Raw genomic sequence first — 23950 nt, forward strand, 5'->3', positions numbered from 1 at the left:
CATTACTGAGAGGGCCCAGAGATACCTCTCCGACAATCGGAGTGACAAATCCTAATCTCGAAATATGCCAACCCAACAAGTACCTTCGGAGACACCTGTAGAGCACCTTTATAATCACCCAGTTACGTTGTGATGTTTGGTAGCACACAAAGTGTTCCTCTGGTAAACGGGAGTTGCATAATCTCATAGTCATAGGAACATGTGTAAGTCATGAAGAAAGCAATAGCAACAAACTAAACGATCAAGTGCTAAGCTAATGAAATGGGTCAAGTCAATCACATCATTCTCCTAATGATGTGATCCCGTTAATCAAATGACAACTCATGTCTATGGTTAGGAAACTTAACCATCTTCGATCAACGAGCTAGTCAAGTAGAGGCATACTAGTGAAACTATGTTTGTCTATGTATTCACACATGTATTATGTTTCCGGTTAATACAATTCTAGCTTGAATAATAAATATTGATCATGATATAAGGAAATAAATAATAACTTTATTATTGCCCCTAGGGCATATTTCCTTCAGTCTCCCACTTGCACTAGAGTCAATAATCTAGATTACACAGTAATGATTCTAACACCCATGGAGCCTTGGTGCTGATCATGTTTTGCTCGTGGAAGAGGCTTAGTCAGCGGGCCTGCAACATTCAGATCCGTATGTATCTTGCAAATTCTATGTCTCCCACTTGGACTAAATCCCGAATGGAATTGAAGCGTCTCTTGATGTGCTTGTTTCTCTTGTGAAATCTGGATTCCTTTGGCAAGGCAATTGCACCAGTATTGTCACAAAAGATTTTCATTGGACCCGATGCACTAGGTATGACACCTAGATCGGATATGAACTCCTTCATCCAGACTCCTTCATTTGCTACTTCCGAAGCAGCTATGTACTCTGCTTCACATGTAGATCCCGCCACGACGCTTTGTTTTGAACTGCACCAACTGACAGCTCCACCGTTCAGTAAAAATATGTATCCGGTTTGCGATTTAGAATCATCCGGATCAGTGTCAAAGCTTGCATCAACGTAACCATTTACGATGAGCTCTTTGTCACCTCCATATACGAGAAACATATCCTTAGTCCTTTTCAGGTATTTCAGGATGTTCTTGACCGCTATCCAGTGATCCACTCCTGGATTACTTTGGTACCTCCCTGCTAGACTTATAGCAAGGCACACATCAGGTCTGGTACACAGCATTGCATACATGATAAAGCCTATGGCTGAAGCATAGGGAACATCTTTCATTTTCTCTCTATCTTCTGTGGTGGTCGGACATTGAGTCTTACTCAACTTCACACCTTGTAACACAGGCAAGAACCCTTTCTTTGCTTGATCCATTTTGAACTTCTTCAAAATCTTGTCAAGGTATGTGCTTTGTGAAAGTCCAATTAAGCGTCTTGATCTATCTCTATAGATCTTAATACCCAATATGTAAGCAGCTTCACCGAGGTCTTTCATTGAAAAACTCTTATTCAAGTATCCCTTTATGCTATCCAGAAATTCTATATCATTTTCAATCAATAATATGTCATCCACATATAATATCAGAAATGCTACAGAGCTCCCACTCACTTTCTTGTAAATACAGGCTTCTCCAAATGTCTATACAAAACCAAATGCTTTGATCACATTATCAAAGCGTTTATTCCAACTCCGAGAGGCTTGCACCAGTCCATAAATGGCTGGAGCTTGCACACTTTGTTAGCTCCCTTTGGATCGACAAAACCTTCTGGTTGCATCATATACAACTCTTCTTCCAGAAATCCATTCAGGAATGCAGTTTTGACATCCATTTGCCAAATTTCATAATCATAAAATGCGCTAATTGCTAACATGATTTGGACAGACTTAAGCATCGCTACGGGTGAGAAGGTCTCACCGTAGTCAATCCCTTGAACTTGTCGAAAACCTTTTGCAACAAGTCGAGCTTTATAGACAATAACATTACCGTCAGCGTCAGTCTTCTTCTTGAAGATCCATTTATTCTCAATTGCTTGCCGATCAACGGGCAAGTCAACCAAAGTCCACACTTTATTCTCATACATGGATCCCATCTCAGATTTCATGGCTTCTAGCCATTTTGCGGAATCTGGGCTCACCATCGCTTCTTCATAGTTCGTAGGTTCATCATGATCTAGTAGCATGACTTCCAGAACAGGATTACCGTACCACTCTGGTGTGGATCTTACTCTGGTTGATCTACAAGGTTCGGTAGTAACTTGATCTGAAGTTTCATGATCATTATCATTAGCTTCCTCACTAATTGGTGTAGGTGTCACAGAAACCGGCTTCTGTGATGTACTACTTTCCAATAAGGGAGCAGGTATAGTTACCTCATCAAGTTCTACTTTTCTCCCACTCACTTCTTTCGAGAGAAACTCCTTCTCTAGAAAAACTCCGAATTTAGCAACAAAAGTCTTGCCTTCGGATCTGTGATAGAAGGTGTACCCAACAGTCTCCTTTGGGTATCCTATGAAGACACATTTATCCGATTTGGGTTCGAGCTTATCCGGTTGAAGCTTTTTCACATAAGCATCGCAGCCCCAAACTTTCAGAAACGACAACTTTGGTTTCTTGCCAAACCACAGTTCATAAGGTGTCGTCTCAACGGATTTCGATGGTGTCCTATTTAACGTGAATGCAGTCGTCTCTAAAGCATAACCCCAAAATGATAATGGTATATCAGTAAGAGACATCATAGATCGCACCATATCTAATAAAGTACGATTACGACATTCGGACACACCATTACGCTGTGGTGTTCCGGGTGGCGTGAGTTGCGAAACTATTCCACATTGTTTCAAATGTAGACAAAACTCGTAACTCAAATATTCTCCTCCACGATCAGATCGTAGAAACTTTATTTTCTTGTTACGATGATTTTCAACTTCACTCTGAAATTCTTTAAACTTTTCAAATGTTTCAGACTTATGTTTCATTAAGTAGATATACCCATATCTGCTTAAATCATCTGTCAAGGTGAGAAAATAACGATATCCGCCACGAGCCTCAACATTCATTGGACCACATACATCTGTATGTATGATTTCCAACAAATCCGTTGCTCTCTCCATAGTACCGGAGAACGGCATTTTAGTCATCTTACCCATGAGGCACGGTTCGCAAGTACCAAGTGATTCACAATCAAGTGGTTCCAAAAGTCCATCAGTATGGAGTTTCTTCATGCACTTTACACCGATATGACCTAAACGGCAGTGCCACAAATAAGTTGCACTATCATTATCAACTCTGCATCTTTTAATTTCAACATTATGAATATGTGTATCACTACTATCGAGATTCATCAAAAATAGATCACTCTTCAAGGGTGCATGACCATAAAAGATATTACTCATATAAATAGAACAACCATTATTCTCTGATTTAAATGAATAACCGTCTCGCATCAAACAAGATCCAGATATAATGTTCATGCTCAACGCTGGCACCAAATAACAATTATTTAGGTCTAATACTAATCCCGAAGGTAGATGTAGAGGTAGCGTGCTGACCGTGATCACATCGACTTTGGAACCATTTCCCACGCGCATCGTCACCTCGTCCTTAGCCAATCTTCACTTGATCCGTAGCCCCTGTTTCGAGTTGCAAATGTTAGCAACAGAACCAGTATCAAATACCCAGGTGCTACTGCGAGCATTAGTAAGGTACACATCAATAACATGTATATCACTTATACCTTTGTTCACTTTGCCATCCTTCTTATCCGCCAAATACTTGGGGCAGTTCTGCTTCCAGTGACCAGTTTGCTTGCAGTAGAAGCACTCAGTCTCAGGCTTAGGTCCAGACTTGGGTTTCTTCTCCTGAGCAGCAACTTGTTTGATGTTCTTCTTGAAGTTCCCTTTCTTCTTCCCTTTGCACTTTCTCTTGAAACTGGAGGTCTTATTGACCATCAACACTTGATGCTCCTTGATTTCTACCTCTGCGGCCTTTAGCATTGCGAAGAGCTCAGGAATAGTCTTATTCATCCCTTGCATATTATGGTTCATCACGAAGCTTTTGTAGCTTGGTGGCAGTGATTGAAGAACTTTGTCAATGACACTATCAATAGGAAGATTAACCCCCAGTTGAGTCAAGTGATTATGATACCCAGACATTTTGAGTATATGTTCACCGACAAAACTATTCTCCTCCATCTTGCAGCTATAGAACTTATTGGAGACTTCATATCTCTCAATCCGGGCATTTGCTTGAAATATTAACTTCAACTCCTGGAACATCTCATATGCTCGATGACGTTTAAAACGTCGTTGAAGACCCGGTTCTAAGCCGTAAAGCATGGCACACTGAACTATCGAGCTGTCATCAGCTTTGCTCTGCCAGACGTTCATAACATCTGGTGTTGCTCCTGCAGCGGGCTTGGCACTTAGCGGTGCTTCTAGGATGTAATTCTTCTGTGCAGCAATGAGGATAATCCTCAAGTTACGGACCCAGTCCGTGTAATTGCTACCATCATCTTTCAACTTTGCTTTCTCAAGGAACGCATTAAAATTCAACGAAACAACAGCACGGGCCATCTATCTACAATCAAACATAGACAAGCAAGATACTATCAGGTACTAAGTTCATGATAAATTTAAGTTCAATTAATCATATTACTTAAGAACTCCCACTTAGAAAGATATCCCTCTAATCCTCTAAGTTATCACGTGATCCAAATCAACTAAACCATGTCCGATCATCACGTGAGATGGAGTAGTATTAATGGTGAACATCAATATGTTGATCATATCTACTATATGATTCACGCTCGACCTTTCGGTCTCCGTGTTCCGAGGCCATATCTGTTATATAAAGGAAATATGCCCTAGAGGCAATAATAAAGTTATTATTTATTTCCTTATTTCATGATAAATGTTTATTATTCATGCTAGAATTGTATTAACCGGAAACATAATACATGTGTGAATACATAGACAAACAGAGTGTCACTAGTATGCCTCTACTTGACTAGCTCGTTAATCGAAGATGGTTATGTTTCCTAACCATAAACAAAAGAGTTGTTATTTGATTAACGGGATCACATCATTAGGAGAATGAAGTGATTGACATGACCCATTCCATTAGCTTAGCACCCGATCGTTTAGTATGTTGCTATTGCTTTCTTCATGACTTATACATGTTCCTATGACTATGAGATTATGCAACTCCCGTTTGCCGGAGGAACACTTTGTGTGCTACCAAACGTCACAACGTAACTGGGTGATTATAAAGGAGCTCTACAGGTGTCTCCAAAGGTACATGTTGGGTTGGCGTATTTCGAGATTAGGATTTGTCACTCCGATTGTCGGAGAGGTATCTCTGGGCCCTCTCGGTAATGCACATCACATAAGCCTTGCAAGCATTGCAACTAATGAGTTAGTTGCGAGATGATGTATTAGGAAACGAGTAAAGAGACTTTTCGGTAATGAGATTGAACTAGGTATTGAGATACCGACGATCGAATCTCGGGCAAGTAACATACCGATGACAAAGGGAACAACGTATGTTGTTATGCGGTCTGACCGATAAAGATCTTCGTAGAATATGTAGGAGCCAATATGAGCATCCAGGTTCCGCTATTGGTTATTGACCGGAGACGTGTCTCGGTCATGTCTACATTGTTCTCGAACCCGTAGGGTCCGCACGCTTAAGGTTTCGATGACAGTTATATTATGAGTTTATGAGTTTTGATGTACCGAAGTTAGTTCGGAGTCCCGGATGTGATCACGGACATGACGAGGAGTCTCGAAATGGTCGAGACATAAAGATTAATATATTGGACGGCTATATTCGGACACCGGAAGTGTTCCGGGTGATTTCGGAGAAAACTGGAGAGCCGGAGGGTTACCGAAACCCCCCCGGGAGGAGTAATGGGCCATATGGGCCTTAGTGGAGAGAGAGGGGCAGCCAAAGGTGGGCTGCGCGCCTCCTCCCCCCTGGTCCAAATTGGACTAGGAGAGGGGGGCGGCGCCGCCCTTTCCTTCTCCCTCCCTACTTCTTTCCCCCTCCTAGTAGGAGTCCTACTCCTACTAGGAGGAGGACTCCTCCTTGGCGCACCATAGGGGCCGGCCGGCCTCCTCCCCTTGATCCTTTATATACGGGGGCAGGGGGCACCCCTAGACACACAAGTTGATCCACGTGATCATATTCTTAGCCGTGTGCGGTGCCCCCTTCCACCATAATCCTCGATAATATTGTAGCGGTGCTTAGGCGAAGCCCTGCGACGGTAGTACATCAATATCGTCACCACGCCGTCGTGCTGACGGAACTCTTCCCCGACACTTTGCTGGATCGGAGTCCGGGGATCGTCATCGAGCTGAATGTGTGCTAAAACTCGGAGGTGACGTAGTTTCGGTGCTTGATCGGTCGGGCCGTGAAGACGTACGACTACATCAACCACGTTGTGCTAACGCTTCCGCTGTCGGTCTACAAGGGTACGTAGATCACACTCTCCCCTCTCGTTGCTATGCATCACCATGATCTTGCGTGTGTGTAGGAATTTTTTTGAAATTACTACGTTACCCAACATTATATGCTAGGCTCGTCAAGTTAAACATCACATGCAATCAATATAAGTGATATGATATGGCCATCATCATCTTGTGCCTATGATCTCCATCTTCGAAGCACCGTCATGATCACCATCGTCACCGGCGCGACACCTTGATCACCATCGTAGCATCGTTGTCGTCTCGCCAATCTTATGCTTCCACGACTATCGCTACTGCTAAGTGATAAAGTAAAGCATTACAGCGCAATTGCATTGCATACAATAAAGCGACAACCATATGGCTCCTGCCAGTTGCCGATAAATCGGTTACAAAACATGATCATCTCATACAATAAAATTTAGCATCATGTCTTGACCATATCACATCACAACATGCCCTGCAAAAACAAGTTAGACGTCCTCTACTTTGTTGTTGCAAGTTTTACGTGGCTGCTACGGGCTTAGCAAGAACCGTTCTTACCTACGCATCAAAACCACAATGATAGTTTGTCAAGTTGGAGTTATTTTAACCTTCGCAAGGACCGGGCGTAGCCACACTTGGTTCAACTAAAGTTGGAGAAACTGACACCCGCCAGCCACCTGTGTGCAAAGCACGTCGGTGGAACCAGTCTCGTGTAAGCGTACGCGTAATGTCGGTCCGGGCCGCTTCATCCAACAATACCGCCGAACCAAAGTATGACATGTTGGTAAGCAGTATGACTTATATCGCCCACAACTCACTTGTGTTCTACTCGTGCATAACATCAACGCATAAAACCTAGGCTCGGATGCCACTATTGGTGAACGTAGTAATTTCAAAAAAATTCCTACGCACACGCAAGATCATGGTGATGCATAGCAACGAGAGGGGAGAGTGTTGTCTACGTACCCTCGTAGACCGGAAGTGGAAGCGTTAGCACAACGCGGTTGATGTAGTCGTACGTCTTCACGGCCCGACCGATCAAGTACCAAAACTACGGCACCTCCGGGTTCTAGCACACGTTCAGCTCGATGACGATCCCCGGACTCTGATCCAGCAAAGTGTCGGGGAAGAGTTCCGTCAGCACGACGGCGTGGTGACGATCTTGATGTTCTACCATCGCAGGGCTTCGCCTAAGCACCACTACAATATTATCGAGGATTATGGTGGAGGGGGGCACCGCACACGGCTAAGAGAACGATCACGAAGATCAACTTGTATGTCTAGAGGTGCCCCCCTGCCCCCGTATATAAAGGAGCAAGGGGGAGAGACCGGCTGGCCCTTGGGGCGCGCCAAGGAGGGGGGAGTCCTCCTAGTAGGAGTAGGACTCCCCTTTCCTAGTCCAACTAGAAAGAGAGAAGGGGAAAGGAAAGAGAGGGAGAGGGAGAGGGAAAGAGGGGCCGCGCCCCCCTCCCCTAGTCCAATTCGGACTCCCCATGGGAGGGGGTGCACCACCTCCTAGGCTGATGCCCTCTCTCTCCCCTCAGGCCCACTAAGGCCCAATACTTCCCCGGGGGGTTCCCGTAACCCTTCCAGCACTCCAGTTTTTTCGAAATCACCCGAAACACTTCCGGTGTCCGAATATAGCCGTCCAATATATCGATCTTTATGTCTCGACCATTTCGAGACTCCTCGTCATGTCCGTGATCATATCCGGGACTCCGAACTCCTTCGGTACATCAAAACTCATAAACTCATAATAAAACTATCATCGAAACCTTAAGCGTGCGGACCCTACGGGTTCGAGAGCAATGTAGACATGACCGAGACACGTCTCCGGTCAATAACCAATAGCGGAACCTGGATGCTCATATTGGCTCCTACATATTCTACGAAGATCTTTTATCGGTCAGACCGCATAACAACATACGTTGTTCCCTTTGTTATCGGTATGTTACTTGCCCGAGATTTGATCGTCGGTATCTCAATACCTAGTTCAATCTCGTTACCGGCAAGTCTCTTTACTCGTTCCGTAATACATCATCCCGCAACTAACTTATTAGTTGCAATGCTTGCAAGGCTTATGTGATGTGCATTACCGAGAGGGCCCAGAGATACCTCTCCGACAATCGGAGTGACAAATCCTAATCTCGAAATACGCGAACCCAACAAGTACCTTCGGAGACACCTGTAGAGCACCTTTATAATCACCCAGTTACGTTGTGACGTTTGGTAGCACACAAAGTGTTCCTCTGGTAAACGGGAGTTGCATAATCTCATAGTCATAGGAACATGTATAAGTCATGAAGAAAGCAATAGCAACAAACTAAACGATCAAGTGCTAAGCTAACAAAATGGGTCAAGTCAATCACATCATTCTCCTAATGATGTGATCCCGTTAATCAAATGACAACTCATGTCTATGATTAGGAAACTTAACCATCTTCGATCAACGAGCTAGTCAAGTAGAGGCATACTAGTGACACTATGTTTGTCTATATATTCACACATGTATTATGTTTCCGATTAATACAATTCTAGCATGAATAATAAACATTTATCATGATATAAGGAAATAAATAATAACTTTATTATTGCCTCTAGGGCATATTTCCTTCACTACATACTATCTAGCTAGCTGCGAGCCGCTGTTGGTCGAGCCCGTGCGTCCTAGCTAGCTACCTGCTGGCCGCTTGCGTGTACAGCCGCGCGCTGGCTAGCCGTTGCGCCCGCTGGCCGCCGGGTGCACGCTCGAGCCGCGCCCGTGAAGGTCAGCGCCGGAGCTCGCCATCACCATTGCTACGTTCTCTGGCGAGGTCGCACACAGTGTGCTCGTCGAAATGCCTTGTAGTAGGGAGAAATATTTGAGGTGCGTGGTTATTTGACAGAAAATATAAGGGGTCAAAACAGAAACGCCCGGCCACTGCCTAGGCATGTCAGCGGATGCATGTTTGGGGATGAGATTTGCTCATTTTGGCCGTAGATGCTCTTAGCCTTTCCATCTATGAAACAAATAGTTACTAGTCCACGCAAAACAAAGTTACTAGCACCTCAAACATCAAATTGGTATAACAAGCTTAGATTTGTCAGGAAACATGCTAAAATTTATAGGGAAACGTTTGGGACCGGGGCACCGGCCGAAGCTTCGGCCGGTCCAGTCTACGCGCGCGTGATGCGACCCACTCACGAGCAACCACGTGGTGTGATGGACCCGAGACGACTAGTTCTCCTTCCTTTTCTCTTCTTCCTCTCACGCATCTCTCTCTTTCTCTCTCCCCGCTGCCATGGTCAACGCATCGCCCCATGCCGTAGGCCTCCCAAGCGCGCCGCCGTTCAGCAGATCTAACCGCCCTCGACCAGATCCGCGTGGATCCGCGTGCATCGGAGCTCTCCCTACCTCGCCGGACCCGGCCACGCCGGAGCTGCAACCAGCCATGGCAGGACTGCACCCCGCGGCGCAAATTTGCTGAAACCTCGACGTCACGGCAAGACGACGGATGACCATTTGTTTTGCTAGAACTGTGTTTTGGTTTTGCTAGTACCATAGAGATTTTTTGCTGGAACCGATGGTATTTTTTGGCTTCAATCAGAGATGCGCGATAGCTGGGGAGGCTGGCGAGTGCTGCAACCGTTGACAGGAAAGCTTCAACCCAAGATTAAAAATGCTTCAACCCGTATATACAGAAAGCTGTAAGCGATCAGTGCTATCGAGGAAAGCTACAACCGTCTATATAAAAAACACTACAACCTTTGATGAAAAAAGCTTCAACCGAACGATAGAGAAAAGCTTTCACCCAGACGCTGCTCAAAAAAAAAGTTTCAATCGTCTACAGAAATGCTTCCACCGTAGAGGGGAAAAGCTTCAACCATTGATATAAAAGCTACAGCCGTGTCAATTTTTTGCTACTACCGTCTGTGTTTTTGCTACATCCATTCATGCAGCCATGGTGCTTTTTTACGACTGAGGTGTGACCGGCGACGACGAGGATGACATTTTTGTTGCAACATTCCCGTTTTTTGTTACCATTGGCGCTGTGTTTTGCTACATCTAATTAACATTTTTGCTACAATGGCGACGCCGATGGATTTTTTTGCCGCAACCATTGTCTTCATTTGCTACGACTGACACGGGAAAATGCTACCACGGGGCATCTCTGTTTTTTGCTGGAACCAATCATCGGTGAGGCGGAGCTGCATCCATGGCACTCCGATGAGCAGTGGGGGCAGCGAGCGGTCGGGGCGAGTTGAGTCCCGGAGCCCGGGGCGGCTCCGACGGGCGGCCGGGGCGGCGAGCGGACTGGACGAGCTAAGTCGCGGAGCTGCATCCATAGCGCTCTGATGGGCGGCCGAGGCGGCGAGCGGTCAGCTCCAACCGGCGGCTGGGGCGGCGAGCGGCCGGGGCGAGCTGAGTGCCAGAGCGTGTGGCGGCCCCGACGGGCGATCGGCACGGCGAACGCTCGGGGAGACGAGGACAAGGTAAAAAAATAGCAGAGGAGCTCGAATCTGACGGTGTTGCACAGCAGATCGGGCGGCTGGGAGCAGACCGGCCGAAAACATTCGGCTGATGCGCCGGCGCCTAGCGGTGCCCAATTTTAAACTAGAGTAATTCTGAAAATAATAAGTAGAAAATCTAAATGACAAACTCCCGAGTCCTGACACTATCAACACCAAACAGATAAGAATTAGATAACGACATTGGTCGAATAACATCCGGAAGCAAAAAAAATGCTCAGCACCCTTCTTCCAGCATTGACACGCAACACCATATCGCGATCAAGCCTTTGCCCTTGAGGCTCCGTCATATTCACCTTCGATGCGAGTTACCTCCATGGCCCTAGAACCTGCTCAAGCTTAATGGAATAGCGATGCTTACGCGGCCTCTGTATTCCCCATCGCTCAACCGAAACTTCCTCCATATAGCCCTCTCCTAGTCAGCACCGTCTTTATACCGGGAACTGCCCAGACCCTCGGCCTGCGCGATCTGCTCTAGGAGCGGCTTGCCGGTGTGGTACACGATGCCCTCGAACCGCTGCCACGCAATGTCGCGCATGTTGAAGTTGTACGTTTGCACCACAGCGTACAACACCTCATTGGCCCTGAACCTAGGGTTTCTAAACAATGTAAAAACGGAGTAGTCCGGTGTGCCTTTCGGGATCCGGTCAATGTAGATTTCAGCTAGATCCATCTGGATTCAACTGGCTTTCATGGTCTTTAAAGTTTCTACATGTCTTTATCGTAAGTTTTTGTCTTCGAGGCGGCGATTTGCTTCCCATATCGCAGTTGTTGCCGTCTCCTGGTCCACGGGGAAATTCGTAGAGGCACGCAGGTGCGGGGGAACGTATCTACCAAGCCCTGCCTGGCCACTTGATCGTCTCGTGATTCGTGAAGTAGTTGGATCCCGCATGAGGGTTCAGGCAAGTTTTAAGTTTTAATCATTGAAACTTACTATTTTTCATCTGAAACTTGAGATTTTCTCGTTCGCTGTTACCAAGTTTCATAGGTAAAAGTTTAGGACATTTTTTTTGTCGGTCGTAGGCGAAAAAATAAAATCATGATTTTATCGGCAGCTCATACTAAGTTTCAAGAGTTGGAACTTAATATTTATTTTTAAAATTCATCAAAACATATTTAAAATGGATCTTATTGGGAGGTCCTCGTCATGACAAACACAAATATGAAAAGATAACTTAATTTGGACTTTTTATTCAGAAGATATGTTTTGAAATTTGGAAGAACAAAAAGCACGTGCCAGGGACTCTGTGCCCCCCCGCACTTGTGTACCCAAACCTGCTCTTCCACATGAAAATTCTCCCCCGCACTTGGTCTACATCGATGATTTTCCAGCCGCTGCTTCTATAAGTTTTTGGATTTTAAAAAGTTTGCTCCGACGAGGCGGAGGCCTAGAGGCGGCGTCAAGCTATGCTCACAACACACCACTGATGGATGTAGAAGGAAGAGGACTTTAACAACCCCAACAATTGAATGCAATTTTAATTTTGATGCAGAAGGAAGAAGACTTTAACACCCCAGGAATTGAATGAAATTTTAAATTTTCTGTATGAGTATGTTTGTAAGAGCATCTACAGCCGGACTTCTCAAACCCGCCTCATACGCACAGGCGGGCCGCCCGGTCACTGCCCGGTCATGATTTTTTGACCCAGACGGGCCTCTCAAACATCCCTCAAACGCCCGGGCTGACCGACACCCCTCATATCCAGTCTAAATATGAGGCGGATAGGGGCGACCGGCACGCCCGGGCACGCCCGCCACATCGGACTGACAAAGGGGTCTCAGCCGGAAACGCCCTCAAACCCGGCGGTCCAAAGCTCGTCTCCTCCGTCGGACCGGTGGCGCCGCGTGGCGCAGCTCCATCGGGCCGCGTAGCGCATTGCCCGGCTATTTAAGTCGACCGGCGGCACCAAAACCCTACCATCCATCCACATTTTCCTCCTTCTGTCCACCGCCGCCGCCACTTTCCACTCCACCCGTCCGCCTAGTAGCCATGCCCCCACGCCGCCGGGTGAGGAGCGATCCCTTTCTGACGCTAGAGCATTGTTTCGAGCTCTTTGAGCAAATTCGGGCTAGGTGCGAAGCCCGGATCGCCACGGGGCTACCTCCAGGTGCATTGGATCCGAAGGAGGAGTTGGAGCAGGAGGAGGACGAGGACGAGGAGGACTTTGAGGAGGAGGAGGAGGAGCCGGAGGAGGAGGATGTGGGGGATGCTGGCGACGGGGATCTGCAGTCGGAACAGCAGGCCATCCTCGATTCCCTCCGGTTGGAGTCGGCTGTGGAGGCAAGACGCCGTCGCCGGCAGGAGAAGGAGGCGCAATAGGCCGCAGAGGAGGCAGAGATGTTTGCCTACATGGATGAGGTCGAGCAGGAGGAGGATGATCCTGAGCGCTCCTACCCGCCCGTCCAGCTGGCGCCCGAGACCGTCGTCGTGGACATCTCCGACGACGATGAGTAGCTAGGATAGTACGTAGATGTAGTACGTAGGATTTTTTTTACATGCTTTGTATGGATCTAGGGATGTAATATGAAAGAGGCAAATGCAAAGTGGTTCATTTGAGGCATGCCTAGTCAGTGTCCGGGCACGTCCGCGGACATTTGAGGAGGCGGATTTGATGTTCTAAGAACCTGTGATACTTAATTTATGGCATTGTCCCATTTTTGTAAAAAAAAAAGTACTCAATACATTCTGTTAAAAGATTAGAGCATTTCAGCATTTTCATCTACAAGCACCTCAAACATCAAACTGACAGAACTCATGCCCAACACGATCTGCTCCATGGGGGATTGCCCAGACGCGCTCCGCTTGAACACTGTTCTCTCGGTGCTCCGCGTGCGTCTACCGGCTGGGGTGCGTGCGGTGCGCATGGTCATGGAATCGCTGCCCACACACGGCATGTGCCGCCCCAGCATGGTCAGCTACCCCGCATCTGTTGGCCCCGCCGCTGGTCGTCTACCGCATCGACCCGGCCTGCGTCGTCCGCGGCGGACGTTGTCCTCGTAGTCTGGGGCCTCGACCTCGGAGGCTTGGATGCAGGTCCGACTACGAGCTCCTCCTCCGGGCCTCGTCAAGTGCCGGTTCGTAGTCGGGGAAGACGAGTGCTGGTTCGCCGGTTCCACGGCGGTCTCCTCCGGGCCGAAGGGAACACCGTAGTGGACTATGAAACTCCCAGGACACGAAATTGGTCCTAGCGTTGGTCGGTATCTGTCCGACACCCACACGTCGGAAGGATCGGGCAAATCTGTACGATGCATAAAAAGCAGCAGCAACACGGCATCGGTCTCGGGCACAAACACGCGAATATCGGCGATCAGCCCACCAAAAAGGGACGTACGCTGCCCTAGATTTTGCCGTGCGCACTCGGGATGACGGACAAAGAGTCCGACGGGCTCGCCAGGCGGCGGCCGCGGCGGTCGAGAACCCTGCCGCACCCCTGCTCATTCTGCTCTTCCACCAGCTCGGCCCCGACCATCACCGCCGCCCATGCGACAAGGCCTTCTCGGGGTTGGGGGTCCTAGTTGGGGGGCAAAGGGTGCACGCACGCCGCTCGGTGGCCACAAAACGGTACGTGCATCTGTTGGCCTGGTTTCCTCTAAAATTTGGTGTTTGATTCATGTATTCTTAACCGTGTTACCGCAGGAGGGACTGGGCGAGTCTTTCCGACGGGCCGGCCGGGGTGATCGCTCATCATGTCCTTGTCCATGACGTGGCCGACTACATCCGCTTCCGCGCTGTGTGCCATGCTTGGCGGCGGTGCTGCACTGGTCCGCAAGGGCTCGACAGTTTGGACAGCCGTCTCCATCCCCGTCACTGGATCATGCTTCAGGAGCAACTCGCCCTTGCTCACCACCGCCGCTTCCTCAATCTCTCCACCGGTAAGACCATACAAGTAGATCTCCCGGAGCTCAACGACCACCGGACGCTCAACTCAACACCCGAGGGCCTCCTCATCCTGCTCCACGACCGCATCCACATTCGACTACTAAACCCTCTCACACACCACCTCACAGAGTTCCCACACCACCTCACAGAGTTCCCACCGGTGACCACGTTGCTGCCTTCAGACCATCATCACAGTGACCTTCTGTATGGCCGATTATTAGCGGGGGGTTCCTTCATTGTCACTGATTCCCTATCATTTGTGCTCTGCTTTCCCATGTTCCTAGGCATCGCCAAGCCTGGTGGCAAGTGTTGGAAGGTAATACAGTGTGAAAGTTCACCATATAAAACTCCTTTAATATTCTTGGGTCGTTTCTACTGTGTCATCCAAGACAACCTTATGGTGCTGGAAACGAGCACAAATCCACGACTGGAGGTGGTTGCCAAGTTGCGTAACATGCTTACACATTGACTACTGTCCATTTGGTCGACAACGATGGGACGTTGATGTTGGTGCTCTTTCACCATTACCCTGGCCCAATAAGATTTGTTGTCTACCACGTGGATTTGGAAAAGAAGGCTCTATATTCGGTCAAGAGATTCAGCGGGCGGGCTCTGTTTGTGGGTGAACGTTTCTCTTTTTCAGTTTGCACAAGGATTTTCCCCTTCATTAAGGATAGCATTATCTTCCATGTCGGAGTACCAAACTAACTAAATATATCTTTGATGACTCCCTAAATTGGCCGTATAGGGTCCTGCCGTCGCCGCATAGTGTTGTCGATTGTCTCTCCATGTGCAATACTTTCAAATTATATTCTACCGGCTCACATTCTATACATGTAGCAACAACAATTTGAGTTGTATGTTTTTTGTTTGGCATTTGTACATGGAGCCTTTTAGTGTGTCTAGGACACATCTAGATGTGCTCTAATTATTGCACATCTAAGTGAGTGAATCAAGTATAAAGAGGAAAAGAAAAAAGAAAAAAAATATCCACACGAATCTCAACGTAAGATCAATGACATAAGACTTAGATGTGCAATACTTATGGCACATCTAAATGTGCTTTAGTAAAACTGTTATAATTAATAGTGTTTGTCGATTGTTCTTGTGATGAGTGGCTTGACTTGTACCGGGAGAATCACTTGTTCCTATGAGGGTCTACGCCTCTACGAACATGGATGTATTTTTTTTTGTTATTTCTCGTGTTCTTTATACTGCCATGATACATAGATCGAATGTTTTTGCTGTAATGGACTAGGAAACTCGGACGATTAGTGTAGTTTGGCTAATTTGTAAAGGGAACAGGTCTCTTGTAATCGTGTGAATGACGCCTACTTCTAGGTTTGTACATCACTTTTTCTTCTATCAACTCAGTGCATTGAAATGCACGCTTTTTACATTTTCGTAGAAAGTTGATCATATGATTTTTTTTCTTACTAAATTGTAGCCGAAGACACACATGCAGTGAGAGGTCGCGTGTTACTACAATACCATATCTAAGCATGATAATACCTCTTCCCCCGCAAAAATATTTGGCAAGCCATGGACGTCTTGCTTCCCCGTATCTCTTCGCCCCGCTAGGCGTCAACTGCGTCCACCTGGCCTGCCTCGTCCGCCGTGGTCCGACTACGCTCTCCTCCTCAAGAACCGCCTCGGCAAATGCCGTCTAGGTCCACAGCAGCCTCATTAGGGCCACCGGCTGATGGTGCTCAAGCCGAGTGCGATCTGCATGCTCGGGGGTATACCTGGCCATTCCTCGGGCCGGGCCAGGCCAACCAAAGCCCGGCGTAAAAAACCTAGGCCCGAGCCCGGCCCGGCCCGGCCGTCGGGCCTAAAAATCAGGCCTGAGCCTGGCCCATCACACTAAAAGCCCATCGGGCCTCGGGCCACGGGCCGGGCCTCTTTCCTTAAATGATGAAATCAACGGGCTTCGGGCTCAAAACCTAGGCCCGAGCCCGGCCCATGGACAAGGTCGGGCCGGGCCAGCTCGGGCTTTTTTGGGCCGACCGTGTCGGGTTGCCCATAGCCAGGACTACTCTGGGGCCTTATATATATCCCACAAAACACCTGGAGAATTCATCGCGCACAACGTAGGCACCCAACGAAACACGAATAGCTAGCATCGTACATTCGTATCAAAATCGCTAATTAAAGAGTACTTACTCAAAAGAACACTCCATTTTCCAGGTCGCGACAAGTGGCGCACATGCAGCGCGTCACTTGTCGCAACTTGAAAGTTTTCATTTTTTCATAGATCCGTTTATTCAAAATGTTTTATCTTTTAAACTGTGTGTTCAAATCTTGAACCGTTTCATCATTGGATTCCTCGCGTCGAGATTTTCAAAACTAGATCCCATGTTGATAGGTTTTGACGAAATTTTTTTCACAAAAAAACCGGACGAAAAAAATCAAACGAAAAAACCGTACCGGGAGCACATTTTTTCCCTTTCCGAAAGAGGCATGCCCGTGCCTCTCGCAACATCACACCCGTGCCTCTCGTGTAAGCAAAACCGTGACTCTCGTGGAAAGAAAAAAAAAACAGAAAACACGTTTTTTCCGTTTTCGAGAGGCACGACCGTGACTCTCGCGAAAACACAACCGTGCCTCTCGCGGAAGCAAAACCGTGACTCTCGCGAAAGAAAAAAAACAGAAAACGTATTTTTTCTCCTTTCTAAGAGGCACGACCGTGACTCTCGCGAAAGCACAACCGTGCCTCTTGCGGAAGCAAAACCGTGACTCTCGCGAAAGAAAAAAAAACAGAAAACATGTTTTGTTTTTTCCTTTTCGAGAGGCGCGGCCGTGACTCTCACAAAAGCACAACCGTGCCTCTCGCGAAAGAAAAAAATATAGAAAACACGTTTTTTTTCGTTTCCGAAAGGCACGGCCGTGACTCTCACTAAAGCACAACCGTGCCTTTCGCGGAAAAAAACCGTGACTTTCCTGAAAGTAAAAAAAAGAAAACACATTTTTTTATCGAAAAGCTAAGAAAGACCAGGGAAAATCGAAGGAAACGTCCAGAGCACGACACGTAGCGAATGACTGAGAACGTGACAAGTGACGCTGATCGTTGCAAGGCTTTCAAAGAAGCGCTCGTTAACTAGTTGCTCCCCATTCGTATTACTGAACTTGGAAACGCGTACGCCGCGGAATTGAACCTCGGGCCAGGTCGGGATCCGTCCAAACCCCTACGTATACCATGCATAAAAGGCAGCAGCACGGCATCGATCGGGCTCAAACACGAAAGATGATGGCGGAGAAAGAGTCCCACGGGCGCGCCCGGTGACGGGCGAGAACCCTGCCGCACCGCTGCACATTCTGCTCCTCCGCCCCGACCCCGACCATCACCGCCGGCAGTACGACCATGAAGCCTTCTTCTGGTTGGGGGGCAAAGCGTGCGCGCACGGCTCCCAATGGATGGTACGTGCATCTTTCGCGTGGTTATTATCCACTAAAATTTAGTATCCGATTCTGATGTTTTGAACCGCGTTGCCACATGAGGAGGGACTGGGCGAGTCTTTCCGACGGGCCAGCAGGGGTGATCGCCGATCTCGTTCTCGACCACGATGTGGCCAACTACGTCCGGTTTCGTGCAGTGTGTCGTGCATGGCGGTGTTGCTGCACCGATCCGCGTGGGCTCGATGCCCTGGACCGCCGTCTCCATCCCCGGCACTGGATCATGATTCCCGGACAACATTTCCCTATGTACAGCCATCGCTTCCTCAACCTCTCCACCGGCCAGGACATAAAGGTGGATCTCCCATAGCTCAGCGGCCACAAGGCGCTCACATCGACCTCTGAGGGGCTCCTCATCCTGCTCCATGACCACATCCACATTCGACTACTAAATCCGCTCAGACGCCACTTTATAGAGCTTCCACCCGTGACCATGTTGCTGAATTTGGACGATCACCACTATGGACGTGAATTTTTTTAATGGCCGACTATTAGTGTGGGGTTCCTTCATTGTCACTGATTCTATATCATTCCTGCTCTCAGGGGCGAAGCTAGCTATATGGCGTGGTTTGGCGAATGCCATACCTAAGCTGCCGTGCAAATACGTATATATACTAGTGTATTAGCCTGGCGTATTTTTCAGGTAGTGGGGCGTGCGCGTGCCTCCTATTGGGCTTGGTTACTGCCGATTGAATGACGGGCCGTGCCCATGGGCTATGGGCTGAAGGACACAGACGATCGATCACATTTTCACGACTGCTAGGCAGACTACGACTCTACGAGACGAGAATACGAGTCGTTCGTTGCTACTTTCTCGCAAGACGGAGGCGGCGCGGCGGCGCTTTAGAGGCTAGGGCACGGCCGCACAGACGCATGGCAGCGGGCAGCCGGCAATCAACCACCGGACACCGTGGGCGCGAAGGCGGCGACAGGCAAGGCGGCGAGCCGGCGACAGGCTCCGTCCGAGATCAGCAAGGCGGCGGCCGCGACTCGGCGAGTTCGCAGGGTTTGCAGATGACGCCGCCGAAGAAGAGGATTAAGTATGTAATGAAAGGTATAATTTAGTTGTACTTCTTCGGTTCTTCCCCTTGATCGCATCATTTCAATTGTGTCATGTATGTACTCAGGTTACTTGCTTGAACATTTATTTAATTATTCTATTGGTATTGCTCCAACCTCCAATTAGTTTCTCTTGTGTTCTCTTATACAGATTTAAAGAGTATTTTTGCCAAAGCCAGTGGCACTAGCACCTCGAGCCCAGCTCCAACTTTGGAAGTAGTCGCTGAACGACGAGAAGAGCATGCGCATCAAGAGAATGTGTGGATTGAAGTTTCAGCATCTGTTCAAGAGGAAGAGAATGAAGGCGAAAATTATATTGAGAATGAACCAATAGCTAGAGACGGGGGAGAAGGCAAGTTCATTGAGGAGTTGCATCCTGACCAGTGACCACATCCAGCCTGATCCCGGGCTTCGTATTCCAATTAATAATTTTCATCCCAACATTAGAGATGAAGTTAGATTGGCTTATGTGGCAAAGGGTCCAACTCGACCGGTCGGTCATACGTACGAACGTGATCATTTTGACAGGGCCTTTTGTGAAGCATGGTATGAAAAAAATCCTTGGTTGGAATATAGCATGGAAAAGAATGCAGTCTATTGCTTTTATTGTTTTCTTTTTAGACAAGATCCGGTGGATGAAAAATTTGGTCATACTACCTTCACCAAAGATGGCTACAGTACTTGGAAGAATGCATACAAGGCATTTCCTCTTCATGTTGGTGGCCCCAGGAGTATCCACAATCAATCAAGGACAACATATGAAGATTTTAAAAATCAAAGCTCAAGTCTGAAGCGTAAGGTTACAGTCTATAACAAAGAATCATTAATCAAGTATGAGACCCGTTTGGAAACATCTTTGGGGATTGTAAGTTTTCTTGCATTGCAAGGTGAACCATTTCGTGGACACAATGAATCTGCCCTTTCCTTAAATAAAGGTAATTTTCTAGAGATGCTTGATTGGTACAAAGCAAGAAAGGAGGAAGTGAGAATTGCGTTTGATGAGCTATGCCCAGGAAATGCACAAATGATTTCTTCAACAATTCAAAAAGCACTTGCCAAAAGTTGTGCAGATGGGGTCCGAAGAGCAATAAAACAAGAGATGAGGGATAATCTTTTTTCGGTTCTTATTGATGAATCTCATGATATATCAGTAAAAGAACAAATGTCCTTGGTTGTGAGGTAAGCCATTGGTTACTTTATTATGTGTTCCATCTTTTGCCTGGTAATCGCCTTTTTTTCTAATTAACTAATTGTATTATTTCTTCTATGCCTTACAGGTATATGAGCAAGGGAGAAGTTATTGAAAGATTTTTGGGTATCAAGCATGTCAAGGAGACAACAGCAGAAGCACTAAAGAAAGCATTGGTTGAGGTTCTTGGTAAGAATGGGCTACTTATTGCAAATTTACGAGGGCAAGGGTATGATGGAGCATCTAATATGAGGGGAGAATTCAATAGTGTTCAAAAACTTGTCCGAGATGAAAACCCATATGCTTTCTATATGCATTGTTTCGCCCACCGATTGCAGCTAGTAGTTGTTGCTGTCTCAAGATGTTGTTCTTCCATTGAGGATTTCTTTGAATATGTGGCCTTGATTGTGAACGCCGCTGGTTCGTCTTGCAAGAGGAAAGATATATTGCTTGATAAGCAACGCATAAATCTGTTGGCTAAGTTAGAGAGTGGAGAAATTTTCTCAGGAAGAGGGAAAAACCAAGAAACATCATTGGCTAGACCAGGAGATACAAGATGGGGCTCTCATTATAAAACACTAGTTCGTATAGAATCGATGTGGGATGTAGTTATACAAGTGTTAGCTATTGTGCATGAGGATGAGCGTAATCCATCTAGGGCAGGAGGTTTGGTGCAGATAATGGAGTCTTTTAGCTTTGTGTTCATCATGAAGTTGATGTTGCAAATCCTTCGCATTACAAATCAGTTGTCACTTCTCCTCCAACGGAAGGATCAGAATATTGTTCAAGCCATGTCTTTGGTTACAGATGTGAGGTCTTCCTTGGCCAACTTGAGGAACCATGGTTGGGAACCACTCTTTGAAGATGTCAAGATCTTTTGTAATGTTAATGATATTCCGGTTCCAAATATGGATGAAGCTGTACTGAGATTCGGCCGATCAAGAAAAGGAGGGAGAAATAATGTTACTCAAGAACATTTTTTTCGTGTTGATACCTTCTATGCAGCGATAGATGCTATCACCACAGAGCCGGATCATCGCTTTAATGACATGGCTTCAGAACTGCTATGTGGATTTGCTTGTCTTGACCCAAGAGACTCATTTTCCAAGTTTGATTTGGACAAAGCTGCTAAGCTTACAGACATCTATCATGCAGATTTCTCCAATGATGACCGTAAGCGTATGAAAACCGAGCTCCAGTTGTTCATCAACCACATGAGAAGACATGATGACTTTAGAGTTTGTTATGATCTTGCAAGCCTAGCCAAGAAAATGTTTGAACTTGAAAGAAATATTATGTTCCCTCTGGTTTATCGCCTTATTGAGTTGGGGTTGCTTCTACCGGTGGCAACGGCATCGGTTGAAAGGGCCTTCTCAGCAATGAAGATCATCAAGACTGATTTGCACAGCAAGATGTCCAATGGTTGGCTTGATGACTTAATGGTGTGCTACATCGAGAGAGAGATATTTAAAGGACTTGATCTTGCTGAAATTAAGAAAGAATTTCAACATGAAGGTAGAAGAATGCCATTGCCACGTTCTACTTAATGAGAGTAAATCTTCATTATGGGTATGTATTCTTTCTAACTATCTTCACTTGCATAATGTTGTTTCTATCATTATATCCTACTAGTTACTAATTCATGATTTATCTCTGGTGTTTATGTTTTATAGGTCATTTTTATGCCGGTCTAGGTAATATATATGATTTTTTTGGCACTCAATCATCCATGTAATCTTCATCAGCTGAGGTATTTAGAGTGCCAATAGTTAAGTTTTGATTTCGGTTTTATTTGTTGAACACCAAGTAATATTTATCGAGTATTCTAGCGAGCACTTCCATAGTTGAATTATACATGGTTTTTTTTTTGTTCATACACTCCGCCACACCTAGAAATTATTCCTGCGTTCGCCACCGCCTGCTCTGCTTCTACGGGTTCCTAGGCATCGCCAAGCCTGGTGATGAGTGTTGGAAGGTCATACCACGCGAATACGGAGTCTATTGGCCACGTTCAACTCCTTTGATGTTCTTGGGTCGCTTCTACTGGGTTATCGGAGACAATCTCATGGTACTGGAAACGATCATAGATCCACGACTAGAGGTGGCAGCCAAGTTGTGTAATCATGTTTACACAGCGACTCAGTCGGCTCACTTGGTGGATAATGGTGGGAAATTGATGTTGGTGCACTATCAACCTAGCTCACGCTATAAGCCTTGCCCGATGATTATTGACGTCTATCGGGTGGATTTGGAAAAGAAGGATCTGTTTCCCAGTCAAGGAATTCAACAGTCGGGCTCTTTTTATGGGTAAACGTTTTTGTTTTTCAGTGTGCACAAGGGTTTTCCCCTTTATCGAGGGTAGCACCGTAGCAGTGTCTACTTGCGCTTCGATTTCGATGAGAGAATCCATAAGAATGTTGAGGCCTATTATCTGCCATCTCGAATTACCAAACACACTAACTTATATCTTCAACTACTCCCTAAAATCGCCGTATAGTGTTGTCGATTGTCTCTCCTTGTGCAATACTTTCAGAGTAGATTTTATCAGCCAGATTCTATACATGTAGTAACAGTATTTTCAGTCGTATATGCTTTGTGTTTGGCATTTGTACATGGAGCCTTTTATAATTATTATTTTTCGAGAATGGAGCCTTTTATAATCAATAATGTTGTCGATGGTTTCTTTGGGAGGATTGACTTTTACCGGGAGAATCGCTTGTATCTCCGAGCCTCTTTCTCTGATATAAAGGTACTACAAAGCCATGAATTGCTGCGCCGGCTTACCCACACCGAGCGGCCCTAGCAGCAGCCGCCGCGCAAGCTCGTACTTTTTTTTTTTGCAGGGGTGAAAGGAGTTTTATTGCACAATTATAGAGTTACAGTCTTGAGGCCACAAATCCTCAATACATGGTGATACTGAACCCAACCACACAGCAGTAGTATGCTCCGTGCGGCTATAGTGGATCAGTCGATCGTCAACTCTATTCTAAGAACGGTGAATCTTCAAAGGAAAAAAACTCCCTACTACCTAACAGTTCCTTGATCTCTAACACAAGGTGGCCGTAAGCTGATCTACAAAGTGCATTATTAGAAAGACTAGATAACGTTTTCGAAGATTCGACTGCACCATCACCGGAGGTCTGAGTGTTGTATAGCAAGTGCCATACCTTACATTATCGCATGCAGTTCCGCCTTCAGCGAGTCATTGCAGTGGAAGATGAAACGATAGGCTGCGAAAAAGATTGCACCTTCCGAGTTTCTGAGCACCATACCAGCAGCCGCCGTACCGTCATCCTTTTGGAAGGATCCGTCAACCGAGAGGGCTACTGTCCCAGCAGCGGGCGCCGGCCAAGGAGAGGTGGACGGCCGAGCGACGCTCGCGGAGGGTGTAGCCTGTAGGATAATCATCTTGCCTTTGAAGATCTCATCTGTTGAATACCTCCC

The 23950-nt window shown here is 46.8% G+C and overlaps 2 protein-coding genes across 2 annotated transcripts; both read left to right on the forward strand.

The window, feature by feature from the left end:
- The first annotated feature begins 13275 nt into the window (after positions 1-13275).
- On the forward strand, positions 13276-20500 carry LOC147973124 (uncharacterized). The gene is made up of 3 exons (XM_087524581.1): positions 13276-13376; positions 14563-15121; positions 19652-20500. The coding sequence occupies exons 1-3, from the start codon at positions 13276-13278 to the stop codon at positions 20498-20500; spliced, it is 1509 nt and encodes a 502-aa protein (XP_087380707.1).
- A 98-nt stretch (positions 20501-20598) lies between these two features.
- Positions 20599-22318, forward strand: LOC147973125 (uncharacterized). Its single transcript, XM_087524451.1, has one exon. It carries the CDS (start codon positions 20599-20601, stop codon positions 22051-22053), a length of 1455 nt encoding a protein of 484 aa, XP_087380577.1. The 3' UTR covers positions 22054-22318.
- Positions 22319-23950: the final 1632 nt, after the last annotated feature.

This window comes from Triticum urartu, chromosome 5A (assembly GCF_056163025.1).
Source record: "Triticum urartu cultivar PI428250 chromosome 5A, HENAU_Tu73, whole genome shotgun sequence".
Classification (NCBI taxonomy): domain Eukaryota; kingdom Viridiplantae; phylum Streptophyta; class Magnoliopsida; order Poales; family Poaceae; genus Triticum; species Triticum urartu.